We start from the raw sequence: 20,621 nt of genomic DNA, 5'->3' as shown, positions 1-20,621 counted from the left end.
AAAATATTACCTTCAGGGAGCATATCAGCAAAGGGTCCCTTGCTGGCACGGGTGATTACCGATTGGAGGGCAAAGACATTCACAACTGCTCGGGAGACTTGACACCAACCTTGTTGACGACATTTTCAGATGGAGCGAGGTGGAATGTAATGTGCTGGAGACGCAAGGCCATTGTAATAGTAGGGTATAACGACGTGAAAAGAAAACAGAGTCTGCTGTGGAATTCCAACAGAATACTACTATACTTTAGCGTCAGCAGTAGCGATTGCACTAGCTCCGGTAGTATGCGACAAGTGCTTCGTCTCATTAGACGATAAAAGATTACTTGACATGGGCTTTGTGATCTCATTAGATGCGACTTTGGATCCTCAACAAAAGCACCATAAATTAACTGGGAGATGCGACACAAAGAAATTCCATAGTGCGTCTTAAAACTTTGGAAACGCTGTAACTCTGACAGCAAGAGGGAGCACGGCGGTTTTGCCGAAAATTTCCTTGTTTTGTTGTCATCATGCGCCCCACCACCCCTGGTGTGCCACCATAACTAATACACACAGACACGGCGCTTACGCTTAGTCATCCTCCTCATCCTCCTCAAAGTATATGCTGCTATGTTATCTTCGCATGTAGCAATGAATGCATATACACAACCGCCGCACATTAGCTCCAGGTCCGCCTTTGCATGATTGCTCACAACATCAATTAGGCTGACTGCTGGTTTTATGTCGTCGTTCTTTTCAATGCCGATCTACAGCCGGATATGCCGGGGCATCTCCGCCCTTCATCGTCAACCCCGCCCGCCGAAATGCGTAGGCTTGAGGTGATAACAGACTGTCATTGAGTTGGAACCAGTGTGAGTTAACGATCGCGAGTCTTTTGCGGTAACATGGCAACGAAAAGCACGCGTACGGATCAGTGGATTTGTGGGGCAATGTCTTGGGAGCAGGAGTAGGAGGAGGCGCTGGGTATTATTGTGTTTGTTCCAGCACCGTTCCCTTTATGCATGGATGGAGCGCGTGCATACCCCGATACTTTTTGCTTTGCTCGTTTTAAGGAACAAGTCCGTGTCAGGATTCTGGGCTGCCCTGGATCAAGGTATTGAGTAGAGAACGATAAGCAGAAAAACGTGCAGATTTGCGTGGCCGTCTACGATAGGAAATGTTAAAAGTTTATACAGATTTCATACTGGATGCATTATCAAGGCCAGCAGCTACAGTATACTGACTGATATCACATACAGACAGAGTGAGGGAGAGAGGGGAGGCTGGTGGACGACGATAGTTTGGGGACATGTGGTCATGCGGATAAGGATAATGATAGAAATAGGCGAACGCAAAAAATCGGAATGGGCCAAGCTCTCTTCCTCTTTCTTTTTTTCCCTTCTTTCCTTACTACACGTAACCAACTCCCCCGTTACTTTGCCCTCCTTGTCCAAGATCGCGCACCAATCGAGAGGACATTCTCTTGTCTCCATGTCGCAATCACCGCAGCTTGCACAGCAGCAGCCTGCAGATATTGCAGAGGTAAGGCATAGCCGGTATAGTTTATGCGACGAGGTTTATATTTTTAACACTGTTATCTTTTTGCCTAATGTGTGAAAAAGATGGCACACCGACTGAAAATCCGTCTGGCGCTCGCGAATTTTAAGCGGCAGCACGGCTATGAGAAATATGACTTGCACACGCTCGAATCCAGCATACTATTTCAGCCAAAGAACACAAAAAGGGGGAAATCCGTATCAACAACAACAAGAAACACGGGCTACTACAGTCGCTACTACAAAACGATGACGGCTGAGCCTCTGGGTAGCAGCAGCACTCCCACGAACAGTAGCAGTGGCATTGCGCGCGCTGCCAGCAGCGACACGCCACCGTTCCTCCTCAGAAGCCGACTATCAGCAAAACGAAGCACCTCCCCCCGTCGCCATCGTTCACCCACCATCACCACCAGCAGCAACAGGCAGTACTCTCCCTTGTCATCCTCTCAGTCATCGGCGGACAGTGCAGTTAGGAGCAACGCGTTATCATCAGACGAAGAGGATGCAGCCAATTTGCTAGTAATGCTGCATAACGACAGCGGCGTATCATCATCATGCTGATCATCACAACGAGGCTAAATCTGATCCGTCTTTCTCTTTTCTTCCCTATGTATGAACTCCATGTTACTTCTTGCCCTTTACACTTTCCATTTTCCTTTGCACTTCCTTATTTATCATCTTTCCAAGCAAGAGAGCAAACAACAGCAACATCATCGCGCACACTATTCACTTTGCACCTCCAAGCCCCCGTTTTCTTTCCTTCCATTATACTTATTTGTTCAAGCAAGGCATCTTCTTTTTTTTTTCTCCTTTGTGTTGTACATAAGCGAATGTTTTTGCGTGTATGTCTGTGAGTGTGTGTGTGTGTGTGTGCGTGTGTATATGTATACCGCGTGACCACTGCATGGCGGATCACCGGTTCATCCAAACATTGAATCCAAGCGAGCACGTAGTAGAAGAAGAAGAAGCAGTAAAGAGATAAACAAGAATGATGGTTGCATATAGCTCTATGCAGACTGCCACAAATTACGCCCCCCATTTTTGATGGCGCCAACTTTAAAGTCTAGTCGGATTATCCGCCGGTGGGTGTAAATTAGCTTCTTTTTTTCTTTCTCCCTCTTGAACCTTTTGATCGATGCCTGTTCCTGGACCTTTAGAGCCGACGCTGGAATTTTCTGATCCGGCTGCTGTGCGCGAGACAGCGCTGTTTTCATTCAATCCGCTGGTGTACCTCTACTTTATGCTGTCATTTTTGATTGTACCGTACCCGATCTACCAGTGGATCGCCAGAAAATATAACTGGGAGACAAACGAGAAATCGCTCGCTCGACACTGGAGCGATATCATGCTCGGGTTCTCTTACGGCACCATACTCTTCATCTTTGGAAACTACACGCGCGCTTACAGGTAATACTTTATTTATATTTTCTTCTCTCTCTGATCCATCAGACTGATTTTCAAAAAAAAAAAAAATTCTTTTGAGAAGCTGGATCACAGTCGTTGCCTTTTATCCGTCTCTTTTCGGATACGCGCTCATTGCAGAGTTACCATTCACGAAAACGTAAAGTATCTTGCAGGGCATTTATTCACGAGGGGAAACAACAAGGGAAGAGAGAGAGGTGAAAGAGAAACGTGGAGACAGCTAAAGTTTCTACGTACCGACAACTAACCAAACCTTATTCGCGACAAACGATGTAGATCACTACCCAACATTCGAAACTGGCCGTTCGGGATGTGGGCTGTCTTTATTACCGCGTTGCTGCAAGTATATGAAAAAAGAAAAAAAAAGCTGGCTAGGCATATATGCATCTGACTTTGTAACAATGCATATGGTTTGTGTAATAGCATCATCCTTGCATTTGCAGCGTTCCATATTTACTGGGCGGCGACGTTGCCCTTACCTTTCGTAATCTACTATGTCTGCGCGCTGCTGATCCCAATCTTCCTTTTCGCTGCAGCGCTTGCGATCATCAAGGAGAACAACCAGAACTGGACGCGCACCAAGATACATCAATGTCGATGCTGGTTTGCCTCTAAAGGCGGCAAGAAGCAAAAAGCGGCGGCAGCAAAGACACCCACCGACGACGAAGAGCAGCAACAACAATCATTATCCTCTCCTCCGCAGGAACATGCGCCTCTGGAACTCAACATCCCGCCACCTACAAACCCGTACACCAAGACACTCAGCCTGCACTTGCATCACTGGCAGATCTTTTATATGTTGGCATTCTTCACCAGGTTTACGCACCCTGTATCGCAAGTCGGAGCAGGCATCGTCCTGGCTTGTTACATGGAAGGAATCTGCGCATGTAAGTCTTGACAACACTGCTTGGAGACGTGTGGATAGGATAGCATCGCTGTCAACACGGTGAATTAACCATTTGTTATTACTTTTTGTAGACGGATACGATCAACTAGTCAATGACTAGACAAGTTTATTACTATCGTTGATTATTATTAATATTATAATTTGTTTTTTATGGTGTTTTTCAGAGGTATCACGAGAATTATAAACAATTTTTTGGCATAGCATGGGACATACGCGACGATTTCGAAAGGTAGGAAGGGTTGGAGGAGATGTGTACTCGCATCTCGGAAGGTGGAAGGGGGAGGGTTCGGAGCAGATGACCGATATGGGACTAAATGCACACATAAATGAACATGTGATCACAAAATGCAAAGGTGGGGGGTGGAAAAAGAGAAAAAAATATCTACAACGAAGCAGTCATCCACGACGAATTCAAGACATCCTCTACACTGCATCGATCCTTTGGACTCACTTGTAGCAGGCGACCAAGCAGCGTTTGTGATTCTGCGGAGAGATGAAGTGGTCTTTCATACTCGCCCTTGATAATTTTCTGCTGCAGCCGTGGTTCAAAGTTATCTCTGAACGGCAGCTGGCCCACAAGGGTGCCATACAGCAGCACGCCAAGCGACCACATGTCCACCGAAGGAGACGCTAGAGGTTTGCGGGACATGATCTGTTCCGGTGAAACGTACTCTGGCGACCCACCAGCAACAAGTTCTTCGTAGGATGGCGAGAGCGGTGTTGTAGGGGTTTGATGCAATGCGAGACCAAAGTCGCACAGTTTTACGTTGCCATCATCGTCGAGGAGTACATTGTCGAGCTTAATATCCCTATGACATACACGCATGTCCTTGTGCAAGTAATGGATTGCGTCGCATAGTTGACGGATGATTTTCCGGGCATCCTTTTCGGGTAATCCGCATTGCCGGTTGACAAGTTCTAGCAACGAGCCGCCTCCGCAATAGGTACAAACAATGTACATGGCATGATCGGTTTCCAGCACTTTCTCAATGCTGACAATGTTTGGGTGTTCAAGTGATTTCCATATGGACAATTCGCGTTCAAGCTGCTCCATTTGCTCTTCATCCATGTTGTATTTCTGGATGATTTTGACAGCAACCCGCCGACCATCTGACACGCGGTAACCGCTGCGCACGGTCGAAAATCCACCGTAGCCGATGATCTTTTCGAGCACGTAATCGTCAATCTCGTCTCCGTCTTCCTCCTGCGTTGGGGAGACATTGGGAGGAGACGCAAACGCGGCCAAGAACGAGGCGGCTGGGGATTTCATGTGCTCCCACGACGTGGCAGATACACTCAAAGATGTAGGAGATGTCACCGAGCTCTTTCGTCGATTAAGCTGGCATTTGCTGTGAGGGACCTGCCGAATGCCTACGCTAGGTATTTCTTGGAAAGAGGGCGAGGCTGCGCCCGACGACGTGGACGAAGTAGGCGTCGGTGACGGCGTAGGCGACAAAGATGGCGGGTGTTGCTGCTGTTGTTGCTCGTGCTGCTCACGATGCGTCGTCGTTGGACTTTGATGAGACGGTGGTTTCTTATCATGAGGATAATTGAGTTGTCGAAAGATCTCAGAGTAATACTCGTCCGGATAAGTCTCACTGCGATCGTTGGCGTTATAGGAGATACCCAGAGGGTTGGTGTCGATGTGGAGCTGCTCACCAGGAGCTACAAGGTCTTCTCGGTTTTGTTCTTGACGACGTGTTGGACGGATGAATTGGAAGGCAGAGTTGAATCGATTCATACAAGATGTGACGGGTCGGAAGGGTGGAGGGAAGAAAAGATAAACGAAAAAAATACCCAATCACGTTTAAAAGTTCTTATCATTGATCCTACACCCCTTATCGGCCAATCAGATTCAAGTAAGGAAAGGAAGATAATGCAGACCTATCGCTGCGGTTGCGTCGCGATTGTTAGTTTGGATCGATGATATCACCCCAAGATGCACACAAATATTAAAGACATGATGATCTCCACCAACACTTTGTCCACACAAAGCTGGCCTAATATACACAAAATGCCCACTGCTGAATGCTGACTGATCTACAAAAACAAAGCAGCAGCTCATACACTCTATGACAGAAAACCCCGCTGGCTGTTGCTTTGCATTACAGCAACCTCAGCTGTATGTGTTCCTATCTCGCCATCTTCGCTTGATTTACCAAGATCTCTGCTTATTGCATCTCTTTTGACAAATGTCGCCAGCATCGCCTTACCTAGCTGTAAACGCTCGTATATCTGTCTCGCCTCGCTTCTTGAGGTCCTCGCCGGTCTACGAGTCCCTTAGAACTACTGTGTCTCTTGACGCGCCTGGAATCAAGCTCTTTGGGGTCATTACTAGGCCAACTACCATCAGCGACCGGCCTGCTTGCCTGGTTAAACTGGATCAATGCCCGAGAGTGAAACGGTATTTAACTTTTGGCTTATTCACCCATTCTTACCTATTGTCGCTACGGCAAGCCAAGATGTCAAACGTCTCAAGTGCGACTTTGTTCCCGGGGAGACAGCCTTTGCATCCATAACTAAGCAGCTGATTGCTCTCGGCAAGCATAAGGATGACCGGTATCAATATAGTGCCAATGGTATAATCCGGTTGCATGGATTTCGAACGCAGAAAGTCCTTGTGGTGGAGACTTCTGGAGAACTTGGGAATCGCGACAAGGCCAAGCTCAATTTTGACCATCATATGAAGCAACATTTGGCGCCTTGACCATGCTCAAGGCCCTCACTGATAATTTCCCTTATGGCATGATGGAACATCTCTCCAAGGTCAAGACATTTTTATTGCATGCAGCTGGTAATTCAAACCTTTTTTGTGAACAAAATGACAGTGGTCTAATATTTACTCTCGTAAATGATAGGAAATGGGATCTAGGTTCTTCGAACGTTTTAATACTCTACACTCGAGTCTTAATTGATGCGTTTCAGTAGAAAATGGAGACCATCACGCTATAAAGAAGATGATCGAATACCACTCATTGGATCCGGAGCTGCCTCGTTTGCAGGCAGATCCATTTGTGGAGCATTTGCTGTAAGTCACAAGGGATCTACGAGCTTGGGCATGAAACCCGGCTTCGAAGATAGATGGCACTTCTATCTCGCCCTCCCAACAATCGACGTGCTCTGGGCTCTTCCCGTGCGGTCTTGGCCGATGCTTCAGTGGACAACATGGTCAGTCCTGGTCCTTGGTCTGCGCAAGCTATCTTCGATCACTTCTATCGCCTTTCAAGAAACACTACTTTGGACTTTACGACTTCAACGCTTGGTGCGTCTCAATCTCAACATTTTCTGGATCCGCAATCACTTGATCCACCACTCGAAGAATAATTGGCTCTTTGGCGGAGGCCGTAACGCCGAACGCCTGTCCAAATTCTTCGAGAGCATCAGTGGATCTAGTGATTGTTCCCTCCCACCCTCTTCTTTATTTTGCTCGCTCTCTTCCAAGATGATAGAATTTATTCGTGTGCCATAGAAAGTTTTTTTTTATTATTAGCTTTCGATCAATAAAGGAAAGATGATGACATACAATCACTTATCCACCGCCCGAAGAATAATACTGTATGTAGCTCATTTCATCACGAAGTCCCAAATAATCGGGTCAAAGTGCCGAAAGTTACCGACGAGACGAGGCAGCCGGCGGTGCTGGTGGTGTGAAAGGTTTACTTCTCGGCCATATTTTTGCTTTTGAAGATCATGCAATTTAAATCAGATAGTGACAGATGACGTCGGGAAAACTTGTAAACATTGTCCAGGATGAAACATAGCAGTCTGCCGAACGTAGATGAGTGTTACTAGAATGGCGGCAATCTTACTCTGCAGATAGAATGGGCTGGCATTGTAGTCTGACGGTGATGATTACAGTTTGCTTCTGAACCAGATACATATCGCCCATTTCTTATCTTTGAAATCGCATGTAAAGTGCGGGATTGATCATCCGGAATGTGTGATATACATAGGACAATGTACCAAATATAACGTGCAGAGCGAAGTTATCAGGTACCTCACGTGTCCAGTGAAATCTAACAGGAAATAAGGTGATTGTATGGTGACTGATGCGCAAAGAAAAAGACAAAGAAATCATTGTTTACAATGTCTATGTATAGAAGGTATGTCCCATTTGTAGGTTTGCTTAGTAATATCGTTCATGCCAAGAAATAACTGCTAAAAAGCATATCTTGAACGGTCCATACAGTTTGTTGCTAGCTCATCTGTAAAATTGGATGACGGTGTTTCATTTTACAACGTCAAATAAGCAGGAACATGGATTTCATGCTGCGGCGAGATTGTATGCGACATTTACGGAAGCACCAATAGCGGGCCTCTCTCAAGAAGTGCAGGTGATGAGAGAGCAGCAAGTCCGGAAGCAAGAATTCCCGTAATCACATGGTTCCCATCCCCTGAGCCGAGCGGGCGATCCCGTGCACAGCTTTTTAATAGTGCGAGGTGATGCAATGATTTCCAATTTTGCCAACGCGCCAGTCAATGGAAAGCTTCTTCGAGCGTGCTCTTGATTTGTTCACTGACGAGACAAGGCCTTTCCAAGCAGCACATCGTTACCAAAATCCAGAACTTGATTCGTTCTGAGACTCAAATCGATGCGTCATATCTTGTGGGGTTTCAGAAATGAAAAATTGGGAACGCGAGAAAGGTTTTTGCCACGGGTTTGTGAATTTTTAAAGCAGCAGCCAACGGGCATTGTGTTCCTGAGAAGACGAAGCGAATCCCTGCAAGGCTAGCATGTCACATAAAAAATAATAATATCATCTATGTACATAGTAGCAGCGTCGTGCACCAGCAGATAGCTTATCAATGAACAACCAAGACACCACTAAAACTTCCATTTGGGCGCCGAATGAACCCTTTTTGAAACCATTGTTCCTTCCTCGGCACGACTATATAAGCCCAGACGGCGAGCGACGGATGGTTCCCTTTTTTTCTTTTTTTTCTTTTTCCTCTCCTTGGGTTTTATCTTGGCCCCCACCTGCATGCTACTTGCACCAGCACCAGCAACGACTCGCCGCAACATCCCTCCTGGTTTCATAGGTAAATGCATGACTGGGAACTATTAGTTTTTCTACGAATTGTATTAAATGAAACAAATAAAAATTCATTCCACAGATTTCGCTTCGTCGTCGTTCGATGCAATCCTACATCAACGCCATAAAGTGCAAACTGGACCAGGCCAAGCGGAAGAAGAAAAGGATTACGAGAAATACCCTCCTGTAATCCAACGTCGCGCATCCCATTTACCTGACCTTCTCCCCTTTATCGAAATGATTACCGAAAAATGCAATGTCCAGCCGGTCCACCTCGTGATGGCATTGATTTATGTTCAGCGGTTCCGAGAATCTCTTCCTGAAGGTAAGTCCTTTTGGCCGCTCTTTGTGATTCGTCCTAACCAAATTTTCCTCTTTTGAAATGATTGAACAGGATACAAACCGGAATCTGAAGCTGCTCATAGAATCTTTGCTGCCAGCCTTTTGTTAGCAAGCAAGTACAGCGATGATTATTACTTGTCTACCAAGCATCTTGTCCGTGCTACCGGAGATGTTTGGTCTATTAAAGAAATGACTCGAATGGAGCTTGCGCTCATGAGTTTTCTGAAATGGAACTTGCATATTGACCGTGAGGAGATAACCGCCTTCCTGCGTAACCTTCACTTTGACGTTCAGTCTATACTTCCTGATAACCTCCCTGATTATGTCTAATCTCCTGCGAGAATCAGAGATTCCATGAATCTCTTTCTCTCTCTCTCTCCATTCCATCATCTCGTTCGCTCTCCTCTCCTTTTTTCCTTCGTTTCCGCCTGTATACCTTTCCCGCTGTCTGTAGTTACTTTATATTTACCCCCAACCTTTCTTAACCTTTATACTTGTATATGTCCTCGCTGTACATAATAAAGCCCAATTTTTACGAAAAGACGTATCGATGTGTTTATTCCGGCCTTGGATCACCGTTGAAAACATACTCACAAACGCTTTTTGCAAACCGATCTCACGCTCTTTCTCTATTGTTGCGTCCAATACGTAAAAGATGCGGTTTTCAAAGTATTTTGACAAAGAATGCATCCCAGAATGGAGAAAAGCCTACGTAGATTATCAAGCTCTTAAACGCCAACTCATGCAGATTAAAGCTGTAAGTAAAATTTGCAGCGAGATCGTTAACAACGGAGCGCTGACACATGGTGAAAGGCCACAGCAGAGCCTCAGCCACGCCGATTCTCGCGACGAGAGCAGACTATGCGAACGCGTCGAGCCACGCTTACGTCCGATGACGAGTTGGACCGGCCCACACAGACTCTGAACCGTCTCTATGCACAGGGAAGCGAGGAGGAAAAGCAATTTGTCGGTATGCTTAATAGCGACCTGAAACGAGTCTCCAGCTTTTACAACGGCAAGTGGCCAGGATACCTCTCTTTTTCTAAGCAAAAAAAAGTTTCTTAATGATTCCCTTTTAGAGAAAGAAAAAGAGTGCAAGGAAAAGCTACGTGCTTTGCGCAATCAAGTAGAAATCGTAGAGGATTACGGACACGCGGTGTCTGCGCTGCGGGTATGATATTCTCTTTCTTGTTTTTGAAGATGGAAAAAATGAAAGAACTTTATACGATCAACGAGTATAGTTAGAGGACAAGCGCAGCAACTTGTTTTTCCGGTGGTTCAGTCCTATCCTCTCCTTAGCACCGCGACTACTGCCTCGTTGGAAATCGGATCATTTGCGACATCAAGTAAATATACAAACGAACGATATATCTGCACTTGTTAGAGTAAAAAGCTCACCGATATTATCTCGCATTCAGATGGCGAAAAACCGTCTGAAAACAGCAATCGTCGAGTTCTATCGGGAACTCACGCTACTGAAATCGTTCAGGGCAAGTAGCCATGAGTTTCTGAAGATTCTATGCGTTACTGATGCATAAATAAATTTGAATAGTCTCTCAATTACGAAACATTAGAGCATATAATCAAGAAATTCGAAAAGGCAGATGGATTACGAGTACTTTTGTATGTATCAACCGCTAATTTCATGCATTTCAGGTTGCTGGATGGAAAGTTGGCGAAGAGTACATGGATAAAATCAAACGATGCCACTGGTGCAGAAGCAAGGGTCTAGATGAGCTCGCAAGCGCCGCGGAGGAGCTATTTGTACGCGAATTTTACAGAGGCAACAAAGAGTATGGATTACGAAAACTACAGGCACAGGAAGAAGAAGAGGTAAGTTTATGGTTGTTACAGAAAAGCCGATGCTGGTTATTCATTTATTGCAATCTTTCAGAACCATACATCAACAGCGTGGCGTGTAGGCGCTTACATAGGTGCATCCATTCCATTGCTTTTTGAAAGCTTTGCAATAGGTAATAAGTTTGCACAGACCAGGGCCAAGTTGACGATATGTGCTAATGTATAAATCCAGTCCAAACTTTTCCAAGTGACATGGAACCGATACCCCATCGTCACTTCCATGTCCAGATCTACGCGTGCTTCGTCGTCCCTATACTATTTATTCTCGGTGTGTCCGTCAACATGATGATCTGGAAACAATATCGGATCAGTTACAAGTTCATTTTTGATTTGGATGTGCGCAGCAATCTTGACCACCGCGAATTTGCAGAGGCAGGTGTTGTGAAGAAAAAAAGGTGCATGACTGATCTGTCTAAATGGAACGATTTAGCTTCCGGCATTCATGCTCTTTCTCTTATCGCTGTGCATGTATCTCGACTTTTCACAGACTCTGGAAAGATTTATTCCTTCACACTTCTATCCACTTTTACTCTTTACGCTCTTGATGAGCATACTTTTATGCCCAGCCAATATATTTTACCGCAAAGCTCGCAGATGGCTATGTATTTCTCTGGTAACGTTGATGTTATAAGACTAATGACTGGACACGGGCTGGTTGACGTTGTACATCGCTCCTAGGCTCGCATAACGATGAGCTATTTATTGCCGGTGCAATTCCGTGATTTCTTCATTGCCGACGAGCTCAACAGTCTCTCCTACTCTTTCTGGACGTTTTCGTATTTTGTCTGTGCGTACACACAAAACTGGGCAGAACTGGGTATGTAAAAAGGAAGAACAGCTGTTTGTGAGTCGGTGCGTGCTGGATGTGCTTTATTTACTACTAGATACTCGCTGCCACGTAACGCATATGTGGATCACACCGTTTCTGGCGTCTCTGCCACCGTGGTGGCGCTTTCTGCAATGCATACGGCGGTATCAAGACTCGAGCGAGGACGTGCATCTAGTCAACGCGTTCAAGTATGTCAGCACCATCGTTGCTACATTCGCAACGGGTATCTGGAGGTTTCACTGTAAGTTGTCTGATGCATTGCCTGCATCACTTTGCTGAAAGAAAAACAATCTTTGATTTGTAGCCGCGTCGCCTATGATGGATTTGGTGTGGATACTGACATCCATGGTGAACTCTACGTATACGTCTATATGGGATATCCGGATGGATTGGGGTTTGCTGCAATCGACAGACACTACCGCTCAGCATTTCCTGCTACGTCCAAACCTTGTCTTTCAGCCGTGGGTTTACTACATAGCAGCCGCTGTCAACATTATCCTGCGATTTGCATGGACACTCAATGCAGCTGGCCTCACCTTCCGCAGCGACGCACTGAACCTGATAACTGCTCTTTTGGAAGCTTACAGACGTTTACAATGGAACGTGTTTCGTCTAGAGAACCAGCATCTGGATAATTGCTCAAGCTACCGCGCGATCAACGAAATCCAGCTACCATTTGCTACCGCTGCTCCTGCGCCCGAGGACGAAACAATAAGGAGGAGGCCGCGCATACCAAGCATGCGGGTATCCAAACGCCCATCATATTACGGAGGGCGCGACTTTGAAGGCACGAGCGACAGAGAACAGGAAGATGCCGGTGCTGAAAGTGATGTGTCCGATGATGCATAACAAAGCTTTTTTTGTGTATATACATAGGTATTTAAAGAAAAAAGTATAGAAGAGCAAAATAAATTACAGAGATTATTATTTTTACCAATGATCCAATGTGCTAAACGGCACGACTTGCACTTTGCCATTTTTCTGCTTCTCTTCCTGCCATTTCTGAAACAGTGCTCCCATGCGTTTCCGGCTGCTTTCGTTGCTCACGTTGACAGTCGGTACAATCCGCCGCACTCGCAAGCTTGCAACAAACGCTGCCAGTTCTCGAAAGCTGGAATGTTCCGAATAAGGCACGCCATAAAGTTTGATTTCGTTCGTGGAAAAGATCGGTTTAAGCTGCAGCTCTGGAAATGAGACAGGGGATGCAGTGATCCGTGCAAGGGACGAGCATGACATGTCAGAGGTCTGTGCGGCCGAAGATCTAAACGTCCATCCGGTGGGCCGAAATGCTAGCATAAATTCAAAGTGCGGTTTCAAACTGTTCATGTAGGGTATCAGATACTCCGGCTGCAAATGCCGGATGGGTATAACGTGCACCTGTGCATCCATCTGATTGTCTGTCAGCAACTTGTTGAGCTCGGCGCTCTCGATGCATTCTAACAGTTGCCGCTTGGCTTCGGTCACAAAGATCTTGGAGTTGAGCTCTTTGGCGAGTCGACAAAATATGCGCTCTTTGCCAAGTGCATACGATCCAACGACAACGACAAAGTTCTTTTTCGGCTTTGGTTCCTTCTCCTTTGCTGCATCCTGCTCACCGTTGCTGCTGGTACTATTGATAGTACAACTGACTGTAGTCTTCTGCTCCTGCTTCACTTGACTTGTGACAACTTTGCGCGTATTACTCTCAATGCGATCGAACCAGCGATCCAGGTTGACGTGATAACGAACAGTTAATTCTGCTTTCCTTTGCTCATCGTCGGGGGGTTGCAGACCAGCGTGTATTCTGACGATCTTGCACGCAGCATCGATGGCTACGTCCTGCGCAGGGAAAGCATATCTTGGGTTCAAATATGTAGTATCCAGGAACAAGATATCGATAGGTGGATTGTCAGGCTGCTTCAGCGCTGGGTGGATGCACATTCGGGGGTTCGCCCGGAAATCGCCTGTATGCAAATATCGCTTGACCGATCCATCGGGCATGGTGACCTTGAACAAGAACAGCACGGAACCGGGACAGTGATTTGCATCAATCAAACAAACGGTGACGTTTGATCCAGGGATTGGACACTCTTGGTCCATCGGCAGCGGGTTTATATATTCTGGATTCACTTGCAGTTTCTTTTGCAGACAATTTCCCGTGATTTTAGAGCAGTAAATGGGACCGTGCTCCCAGCGTTTCGATAACCCGCCGTAGTGGTCGCTATGGAAATGCGACAAGAAATATCCTTTGCAATCTGGAATACTTCCATAGGAAAATGCATCCACTACAAAGTCTGTGTCTATCCGCCCCACCAAATAAATATTGAGTTCATCCATCGTCTAACTGGCTGGCCTTGCATGATTATACTCACCTGGAAGTTTCTTATACAGCGGACATGACCGTTCCCGCCAAGGCTTCGATTCTTCGCCGAACCAATCTGTCGATGAACCACTAGAAACATCGTCATCCTTTGCACTCCATATTCCAGTCACTTTCCAAGGAAGTTTGCGAAACAGTCCAGTCCATGATGTCGCTTTTGCAGAAGATGATGGCTGCTGCAATTTGCCATCATCACTGCTGCTGTTGCTGCTGTTGGCAGTATTATCTTGTTCAACGTTTATCCCTTTTTCAACCTGCGTTTTTTTCGTCGTCATCATAGATTGCTCGTTTTCGTCCAGGCACTTATTCACATGCTCCTGAAATTCATCTAGGCCCACGTTGAAATCACGGTCGCATACAGGACAGCAGCAGCAGCTGGTCTGTGCATCCTCTTGCGTTACCACTGCTTCTCGTTGCAGTGACAGACTGATCGCTAGTGACATTTCACTGTCGGACGAATCATTCTTGTCAGGCTTCAGTCTCTGCTTCCGTCCCAAAAAGTCACGCAGTGTAGGTTGCTGATCGGTGCATGGACTTTTGCGCTTCGTCCCGCGAGATTCATTGTTGGCATTCATTCGGGGCAATCACACAAAAAAAGAGAAATACTGCTGCTGCTGCTCCTCCTGCGCAGGCGGGGTTGAAAGCTGCAGCAAAAAGCAGCTGCCAATGAACGCAAAGAAATCCAAATGATGACAGATAACACTATGTTATTTGTTAGTGTGCTCTAGTGTTGAGGAGGATGTGAACAGGAAGAGATGTAAGATAACCAAGTCACGGTAGCCATTGTAAACTATTGTTATTAAATTCGCATGCAACAAGTTTGAATGAAGAGCATGACCGCCTTTCAAACTCTCATCCAATCGATTCATCGAACTGTGATGTATAGAGCACACAGCATTGCATAAAACCGGAGCTTGAGAGAAAGATGCACAACCATGTTCATTTTGTTGAAAAAAAGACGAAACCAGAAACAAGAAAGGGGAAGGGAAAAGCAACAACTAGAGTAGACTACAGTCGAAAGCAAACATTTACACTGTAAACAAAAAGGGGAAAAAAGAGAAACTGACGTGATCAAAACTGATTGAGACGGGCGCGGAGATAGACACATAGAGAGAGAGAGAGGAAAAGGTATGTGCGTGAGCTTTTTAGGAGTGTGAGCAATTGCGTGTATTTTTGCGAGAGTGTGTTCTGTGCTTGTGAATGTATGTACGCATGGTTTGCGCGCGGAAGAAAGGGAGAGATAGAGAGAGGGAAATACGGAGGTGGAGAGAGTGAAGAAACAAAGAAAGAACAGAACAGAGCAAGAAACCCATCTTCCCCTAGTTGGCCAGAACCAACTGCTGTTGTTGCTGTTGAGGTTGAGGCTGAGGTTGCTGTTGCTGAGGTTGCTGCTGTTGCTGTTGCGCTGGCGACGGTGGTGTGGGTGGCGAGGACGGGTGTTCCTGCACCAAGGCAGGGTTCTTCGCGAGCGGCGAGGGCACATGCGCTTTGTACAATTTCCTGGTATTATCAGGGCTGCTTGGAGGTGAAATGCGAATAGGAGCTGAACTCTTTCTTGGTTGCAAAAATGAAAGATGGGGGCTCTTTTCCAGCGTTACACGGCCACGATCCTCGAAGAGCGTCATGATGTTGCCATGGTCACCCACCCGATAAGACACAGAGAGCGGGTCAATCCACAGCACAAAGTCGCGAGGTAAATGGACATGGATCAATTCAGGTGGAACAGACGCATTTTGTGCAGCTACAAACAAAAAAAGAGTCGTATGTGAGCTCACTCTCTGTCTGCTCTGTCGTCAAGATAAACCTCGGAGGACGAGGAGGAAGGGGCGACAGATACCAATGGCCAGCACTGGATCAAGTTGTCCGTTGAAATTTGAAATGGCTCGAAAGCCATTGCCTCGGTAAGGCTGCTGGGGATCCCAGTGGTTCGCAAATCGCCGCTTGAGGCAGTCTGCAAGCGCTTCCTTGAACGCCTTGATCATATTGTCGTCCACCTTGGACTGCAACAGACGGCCAAGGAAGTCAGCAGCTTGCGTGATTTCAGTGTGCATGGCATTCAATAATAGGGTCAATTGGGTAGCAGGAGGGGACAGATTTAGAGAGAGAGAGAAAGGGAACAAGTGGGAAGGGTAGAAATCCCGTCTTCCAACATCACCAAACTAAATCCTTTCGGAGATGGAAAATCCTGTGCATTCACTCGACGTTGGAAAGCACTGTTCGTCATGCCTACTCAAGAAACTGCCATATAAAGTTTGGGCGCCGAATCGTTGTTTCTTCGCTTTTGCATGGAAACAGGTGCGACAATAAACCAGGCAGGAGCTCGAAAAGTCGTCACGTCGCTCTTCCTTCTTCTTTTACCATTGTCGATTGCAGTGGCTGCTGCGACTATGATTCTGTTGTCAAGTACTGGACATTGTTTGTGTCTTGTTGCGGGTACTTGGAAAAACAAACATCTCCAAAAACCATCATTGGCACGGAGCTCATTTCTATACAAAGCAATCAACAAATTGAGGACCTAACCTTGTTTTATGTACCCGCTAATGAATGCATATCTTAGGAGAAGCAGAAGATACAGGAGGACCAGCAGCCAGAGGAGCTGCTTCACCACCACCACTAGCACCAGAGCGATAGGTGCAGTGAACAATATCGAGAGAGAGAGAAAAAAAGGGCGGGCTATTTGAATTTATACTTGCCTTCTTGTTCTTCCTTTTCCCTTGCTCGTTCTCGCCAGCCAAGCCAAATATATTCTCCTGGTTATTTAATAACAGGCTGCATCGCTTTTGCGGCAAGCACCAAGTATTCCTTAATCACGAGATCGACTGAAAAAGAATATACCGTCATCTTCCTTGCAGCAACAGCAGCAGTAGCAGGAGAAGGAGGAGGAGGAGGAGTAATAGTAATAACAGCAGTAGCAGCAACACGTAGCCCCATCTGTGTAGCCTGTGTAAATGTTTGGCGATTTTGTGTGTCTTTACAGATATGTGCAGCAACTAGTATATTCACATGACCCATTGAAGCGTCAACAAATATTTGCTACAAGTGACTCGATAAGACATCACAAACAACATTTGACATTAACGTGAATGCATGGATATTTGTTTGCTATAAATGAGCAGTGTGTGCTTGTGACTATTGCTTAAAGTAACTTCTTTTTTGGGTCTTAGCGTAGCAGATAAAGGGAAACAATTCTTCTTTCTTTCGATAAAGATAATACTGTAAATTGCGTTTCCCTTTTGCGAGCCCAGATTAGGCGTAGTCATTGCTAGCGTTATGTACAAGTATAATGCAATAAATAGGTACAAATTGGGCCAAGGGGGATGAAAGAGTAATAGAGAAAGTTTTAAAGGAGATTGATGTTGACAGGAGAAAGGCAGTAAGATAATCTACGAATGTTCAAATGCGTATGTAGGTATATGAAAGGGGAAGGGGGAGGAGGCTAGAAAAACTGAAATTTACGTGCGAGAGTGAACGCACACACGGCAAATACAACTAGCCCAGAAACGATCCAAAAAAAGTACAACAGATCGTCGTAATCTTTGCCAGGAACTTTTACGTTCATACCTGTTGTGGAGGGTAACAACAGCAGTTTTAATTCTCCAAAGGAAAGAGAGAAAAAAATAAAATGAAAGATATACTCACCCCAAAGACCAGTAATAAGATTCATTGGTAACAAAATAGTAGCAAACACGGTCAATCTTCCAATAACATGGTTGGTCGAATTGGAAGTTTGTGACAGTCGTATCGAGATCTGAGCAAGGTAGTTGGAATGTGCACGTGCAAGCACGGTTTCGTAGTGGCCTAGATTCTGAAGCATAGTTATCAAATGGTCTGCAGTGAAATTTTGCCTTTTTAGTCAAGATAGTTACATTATGCGCAACAAAACAAAAACGACAACTTGCCTTGTACATCGCCGAGATACAGCGCCGTATCTGGGTACATGCGATCACCGTTGCTCGCCTCCTCCAGCACTTGGAACGACGAACGTCTTCGTCCGTGGTAAGCGTGCGCCGGCGGTGGCGGCGATGACGATTGCTGTGTCCTGTCTTTGAAGAATCCAAATAATGACGAACTCGACCCTCCTCTTCGATGGGTTGATATGAATTCTGCCGCGGTGGAGCTTGATTTATCACAAAAGGAGGATGACGATGAGAACGAAGGGGTCGATGATGATGATGACGACGACGATGCACTTTCCGAGCGTTTTATTAACACACGGACTACATCTGCCTTTGTGCTTAGCAGCCTGATAAGCTGCATGACGCGCTTTCGGCATGCGCTGATGCGCAGTACAATCTCGGTCTCATCATCCTTCACAGCCAGCAACGTTGCTGGATCGTCGATATCATCGACTTCGGCTCCAAGTTGCTGTATATGCGGAGCAAAGTGATCGGTGATTTCATCCAGGATGGCATAGTTAATCCAGTCAGGAGCCACGACAATGTAATCCCGAAGCTGCTCGACACGCTGGTATACTTGTTCCAGCAGCGGAATCGGGTCGAAATGGAACTATGTCATACATATACATATAAATATATTTATACATATTCAACGTTAAATCTTAACAGATAGGGAAGGCCAGATTGATCCAGCCATTGATCAACGCGGGGACTTACCGTCAATATGCGCTTTTTGTACACAATGCTGTAAAAGCTTACAGGTTTGAGCACATTGTGCTCGTCATTAACGAACGCACGGAAGCAGACAAACAGGTAGTTTTTAAATACATCGCATTTCTCTCGGATTTCCTGGGCTAGGATATCCTCGATAGTTAAAGGATGGACGCAAAATATCTTGAGCCAACAGCAGAGTTAACTTTTTTATCTTTTCCAGTTCAATCCACAAAAGTCAAAAAGTCATTCATTCTTCCCCTGCCAACCCCCTAGGCTCACTCTCTTAGAGAAAGATCCTTTACCTTGCTGAAAGCTTTCAAGTCCGTCACAGTCGGAGCTGTCACATCGATCCAGTAGTTATCCTTGGAAAGGAGATCTTGGAGGCTGGTGCTTGAGTGCTGTAGCCCGAGCAGCGACCTGGCCTCTAACCGTCCGGTGTCTGGATGGTAGTATCGGACGGCAGATTGATGACAAGGAATTTCCTACATTTTTTTTTGGCGATTTGATTATTTATTTTCCAGTTATCTCTACTATGACTATTCCAGCTGGTTTACCTGATTGTAGTCGCCGTATAGACTCAGCTTGCGTTTGCATTTGTTGACATCGATAGATGGATGCGGCGCATGCTTTTTCTCGCCGTCTGAAGGCGAGCACGAGATACAGAGCGACAGAGCATTGAGATCGATTGCTGCTGTTGTCATGGACGACGTTGCTGTTCTTGACGGCGCAGGAGGTGGTGGTACTGCTCTTCTTGGCCCCCCTCCTCCTCCGGATACCGCCGGCATCGCTGTCGAAGATGGGTATCCCGCTGGTATGGTGATAGCCACAGCGTCTTTTTTGCGGCAGTAATCCTCCTTCTTGCTGTACATAAGGTTGATAAAGATACAACATTCAATAAAGGGTTGCTCCTGATTTCTGCTGTGTCAACCACTGGATGGGAGAATGTGAGTAAGCGAAAAAAAAAGAGAACACACAAACAACAAACAGAGAGAGATAAACAAAAAAAAAGTAGAAGAATTAAGGATATCTGCCAAAGGAAAAAGACAACTTCTAGAGGTACAGCACACAGGGAGATTAGGGCACGGGGCGAGGGGATGGAGAAACGAAAAAAAAAAAAAAAAAAAAGAATTATCATAAAGACGGCTTCTCCTAGCCTTCATCGGCATCCCATTGCATTAAAAACCCGTGCTCAAGAATACGGAGATGATGATCCATAGAAATAAATCCATTATAGATTAGCTTCCTACTATATATTTCAAGCGGTTCTTTCTCTCTTTATCTTTCGGGAGAGGAGAGAGATCCGACGCCGTTGCTATCTGCAGAGTATTGTTTGGTTTAGTTAGGTCGTGTTCTCTTGTTGTTACGAAACGGTAGGCAGATGCACACGGATGTAAGAAGGATGCAAGCGTAAAATTGCTGGGATTGAGTCTTTAGAGACTCGCAGCAAGCAGAGAGAAGCCAATGTACAATTGGGACCAAAGAACCAGAGACGGAAAGGGACTTGGATGGTCACTCTAAATAAATTCTTGAATAACGTACCGACTGCCTACAGGGAAGAGGCTAGAAGAAACACACAAGAGGATGTTGATGCACCATCATTCGGTTTGTTGCAGCAACAGCAGTAGCAGCAGCAAGAGGAGCCATCCATTCTCGGACTGGATTCAAGCATCAAGAACTCGTCGTTTGACCGGGTTAAGCGAAAAATTGCATTATTGGGCGCTA

At 45.8% G+C, this 20,621-nt stretch overlaps 10 protein-coding genes across 10 annotated transcripts; 6 read left to right on the top strand and 4 right to left on the bottom strand.

Moving 5' to 3' along the window:
* Window positions 1-1,472: 1,472 nt before the first annotated feature.
* Window positions 1,473-2,098, top strand: VTP01DRAFT_3579 (uncharacterized protein; the record flags this gene model as incomplete). Its single annotated transcript, XM_069382165.1, has 2 exons — window positions 1,473-1,523; window positions 1,604-2,098. 2 exons carry the CDS (start codon window positions 1,473-1,475, stop codon window positions 2,096-2,098), a joined length of 546 nt encoding a protein of 181 aa, XP_069236321.1.
* A 574-nt stretch (window positions 2,099-2,672) lies between these two features.
* VTP01DRAFT_3578 (uncharacterized protein) lies at window positions 2,673-3,966 on the top strand (the record flags this gene model as incomplete). Its single annotated transcript, XM_069382164.1, has 5 exons — window positions 2,673-2,944; window positions 3,024-3,098; window positions 3,236-3,298; window positions 3,383-3,846; window positions 3,938-3,966. 5 exons carry the CDS (start codon window positions 2,673-2,675, stop codon window positions 3,964-3,966), a joined length of 903 nt encoding a protein of 300 aa, XP_069236320.1.
* A 282-nt stretch (window positions 3,967-4,248) lies between these two features.
* Window positions 4,249-5,607, bottom strand: VTP01DRAFT_3577 (uncharacterized protein; the record flags this gene model as incomplete). Its single annotated transcript, XM_069382163.1, has 1 exon — window positions 4,249-5,607. The coding sequence occupies one exon, from the start codon at window positions 5,605-5,607 to the stop codon at window positions 4,249-4,251; it is 1,359 nt and encodes a 452-aa protein (XP_069236319.1).
* Window positions 5,608-6,252: 645 nt separating this feature from the next.
* On the top strand, window positions 6,253-6,738 carry VTP01DRAFT_3576 (uncharacterized protein; the record flags this gene model as incomplete). The annotated part of the gene is made up of 3 exons (XM_069382162.1): window positions 6,253-6,445; window positions 6,556-6,660; window positions 6,725-6,738. The coding sequence occupies 3 exons, from the start codon at window positions 6,253-6,255 to the stop codon at window positions 6,736-6,738; spliced, it is 312 nt and encodes a 103-aa protein (XP_069236318.1).
* Window positions 6,739-6,947: 209 nt separating this feature from the next.
* On the top strand, window positions 6,948-7,190 carry VTP01DRAFT_3575 (uncharacterized protein; the record flags this gene model as incomplete). Its single annotated transcript, XM_069382161.1, has 1 exon — window positions 6,948-7,190. The coding sequence occupies one exon, from the start codon at window positions 6,948-6,950 to the stop codon at window positions 7,188-7,190; it is 243 nt and encodes an 80-aa protein (XP_069236317.1).
* Window positions 7,191-8,848: 1,658 nt separating this feature from the next.
* Window positions 8,849-9,571, top strand: VTP01DRAFT_3574 (uncharacterized protein; the record flags this gene model as incomplete). Its single annotated transcript, XM_069382160.1, has 3 exons — window positions 8,849-8,906; window positions 8,982-9,224; window positions 9,294-9,571. 3 exons carry the CDS (start codon window positions 8,849-8,851, stop codon window positions 9,569-9,571), a joined length of 579 nt encoding a protein of 192 aa, XP_069236316.1.
* Window positions 9,572-9,896: 325 nt separating this feature from the next.
* VTP01DRAFT_3573 (uncharacterized protein) lies at window positions 9,897-12,779 on the top strand (the record flags this gene model as incomplete). The annotated part of the gene is made up of 12 exons (XM_069382159.1): window positions 9,897-9,998; window positions 10,055-10,256; window positions 10,321-10,412; window positions 10,483-10,731; window positions 10,794-10,841; window positions 10,898-11,074; window positions 11,136-11,214; window positions 11,274-11,473; window positions 11,532-11,714; window positions 11,780-11,918; window positions 11,986-12,171; window positions 12,235-12,779. The coding sequence occupies 12 exons, from the start codon at window positions 9,897-9,899 to the stop codon at window positions 12,777-12,779; spliced, it is 2,202 nt and encodes a 733-aa protein (XP_069236315.1).
* Window positions 12,780-12,860: 81 nt separating this feature from the next.
* On the bottom strand, window positions 12,861-14,864 carry VTP01DRAFT_3572 (uncharacterized protein; the record flags this gene model as incomplete). Its single annotated transcript, XM_069382158.1, has 2 exons — window positions 12,861-14,209; window positions 14,282-14,864. 2 exons carry the CDS (start codon window positions 14,862-14,864, stop codon window positions 12,861-12,863), a joined length of 1,932 nt encoding a protein of 643 aa, XP_069236314.1.
* A 744-nt stretch (window positions 14,865-15,608) lies between these two features.
* VTP01DRAFT_3571 (uncharacterized protein) lies at window positions 15,609-16,340 on the bottom strand (the record flags this gene model as incomplete). The annotated part of the gene is made up of 2 exons (XM_069382157.1): window positions 15,609-16,030; window positions 16,127-16,340. The coding sequence occupies 2 exons, from the start codon at window positions 16,338-16,340 to the stop codon at window positions 15,609-15,611; spliced, it is 636 nt and encodes a 211-aa protein (XP_069236313.1).
* A 703-nt stretch (window positions 16,341-17,043) lies between these two features.
* On the bottom strand, window positions 17,044-19,768 carry VTP01DRAFT_3570 (uncharacterized protein; the record flags this gene model as incomplete). The annotated part of the gene is made up of 7 exons (XM_069382156.1): window positions 17,044-17,279; window positions 17,746-17,850; window positions 17,929-18,117; window positions 18,189-18,795; window positions 18,903-19,079; window positions 19,202-19,381; window positions 19,454-19,768. The coding sequence occupies 7 exons, from the start codon at window positions 19,766-19,768 to the stop codon at window positions 17,044-17,046; spliced, it is 1,809 nt and encodes a 602-aa protein (XP_069236312.1).
* Between the last annotated feature and the right edge of the window lie 853 nt (window positions 19,769-20,621).

The sequence above is a fragment of the Rhizomucor pusillus genome, assembly GCF_041956525.1.
Source record: "Rhizomucor pusillus strain CBS 183.67 unplaced genomic scaffold VTP01scaffold_17, whole genome shotgun sequence".
In the NCBI taxonomy this organism is placed as follows: Eukaryota; Fungi; Mucoromycota; class Mucoromycetes; order Mucorales; family Lichtheimiaceae; genus Rhizomucor; species Rhizomucor pusillus.
This window is presented reverse-complemented; position numbering and strand designations above follow the sequence as displayed.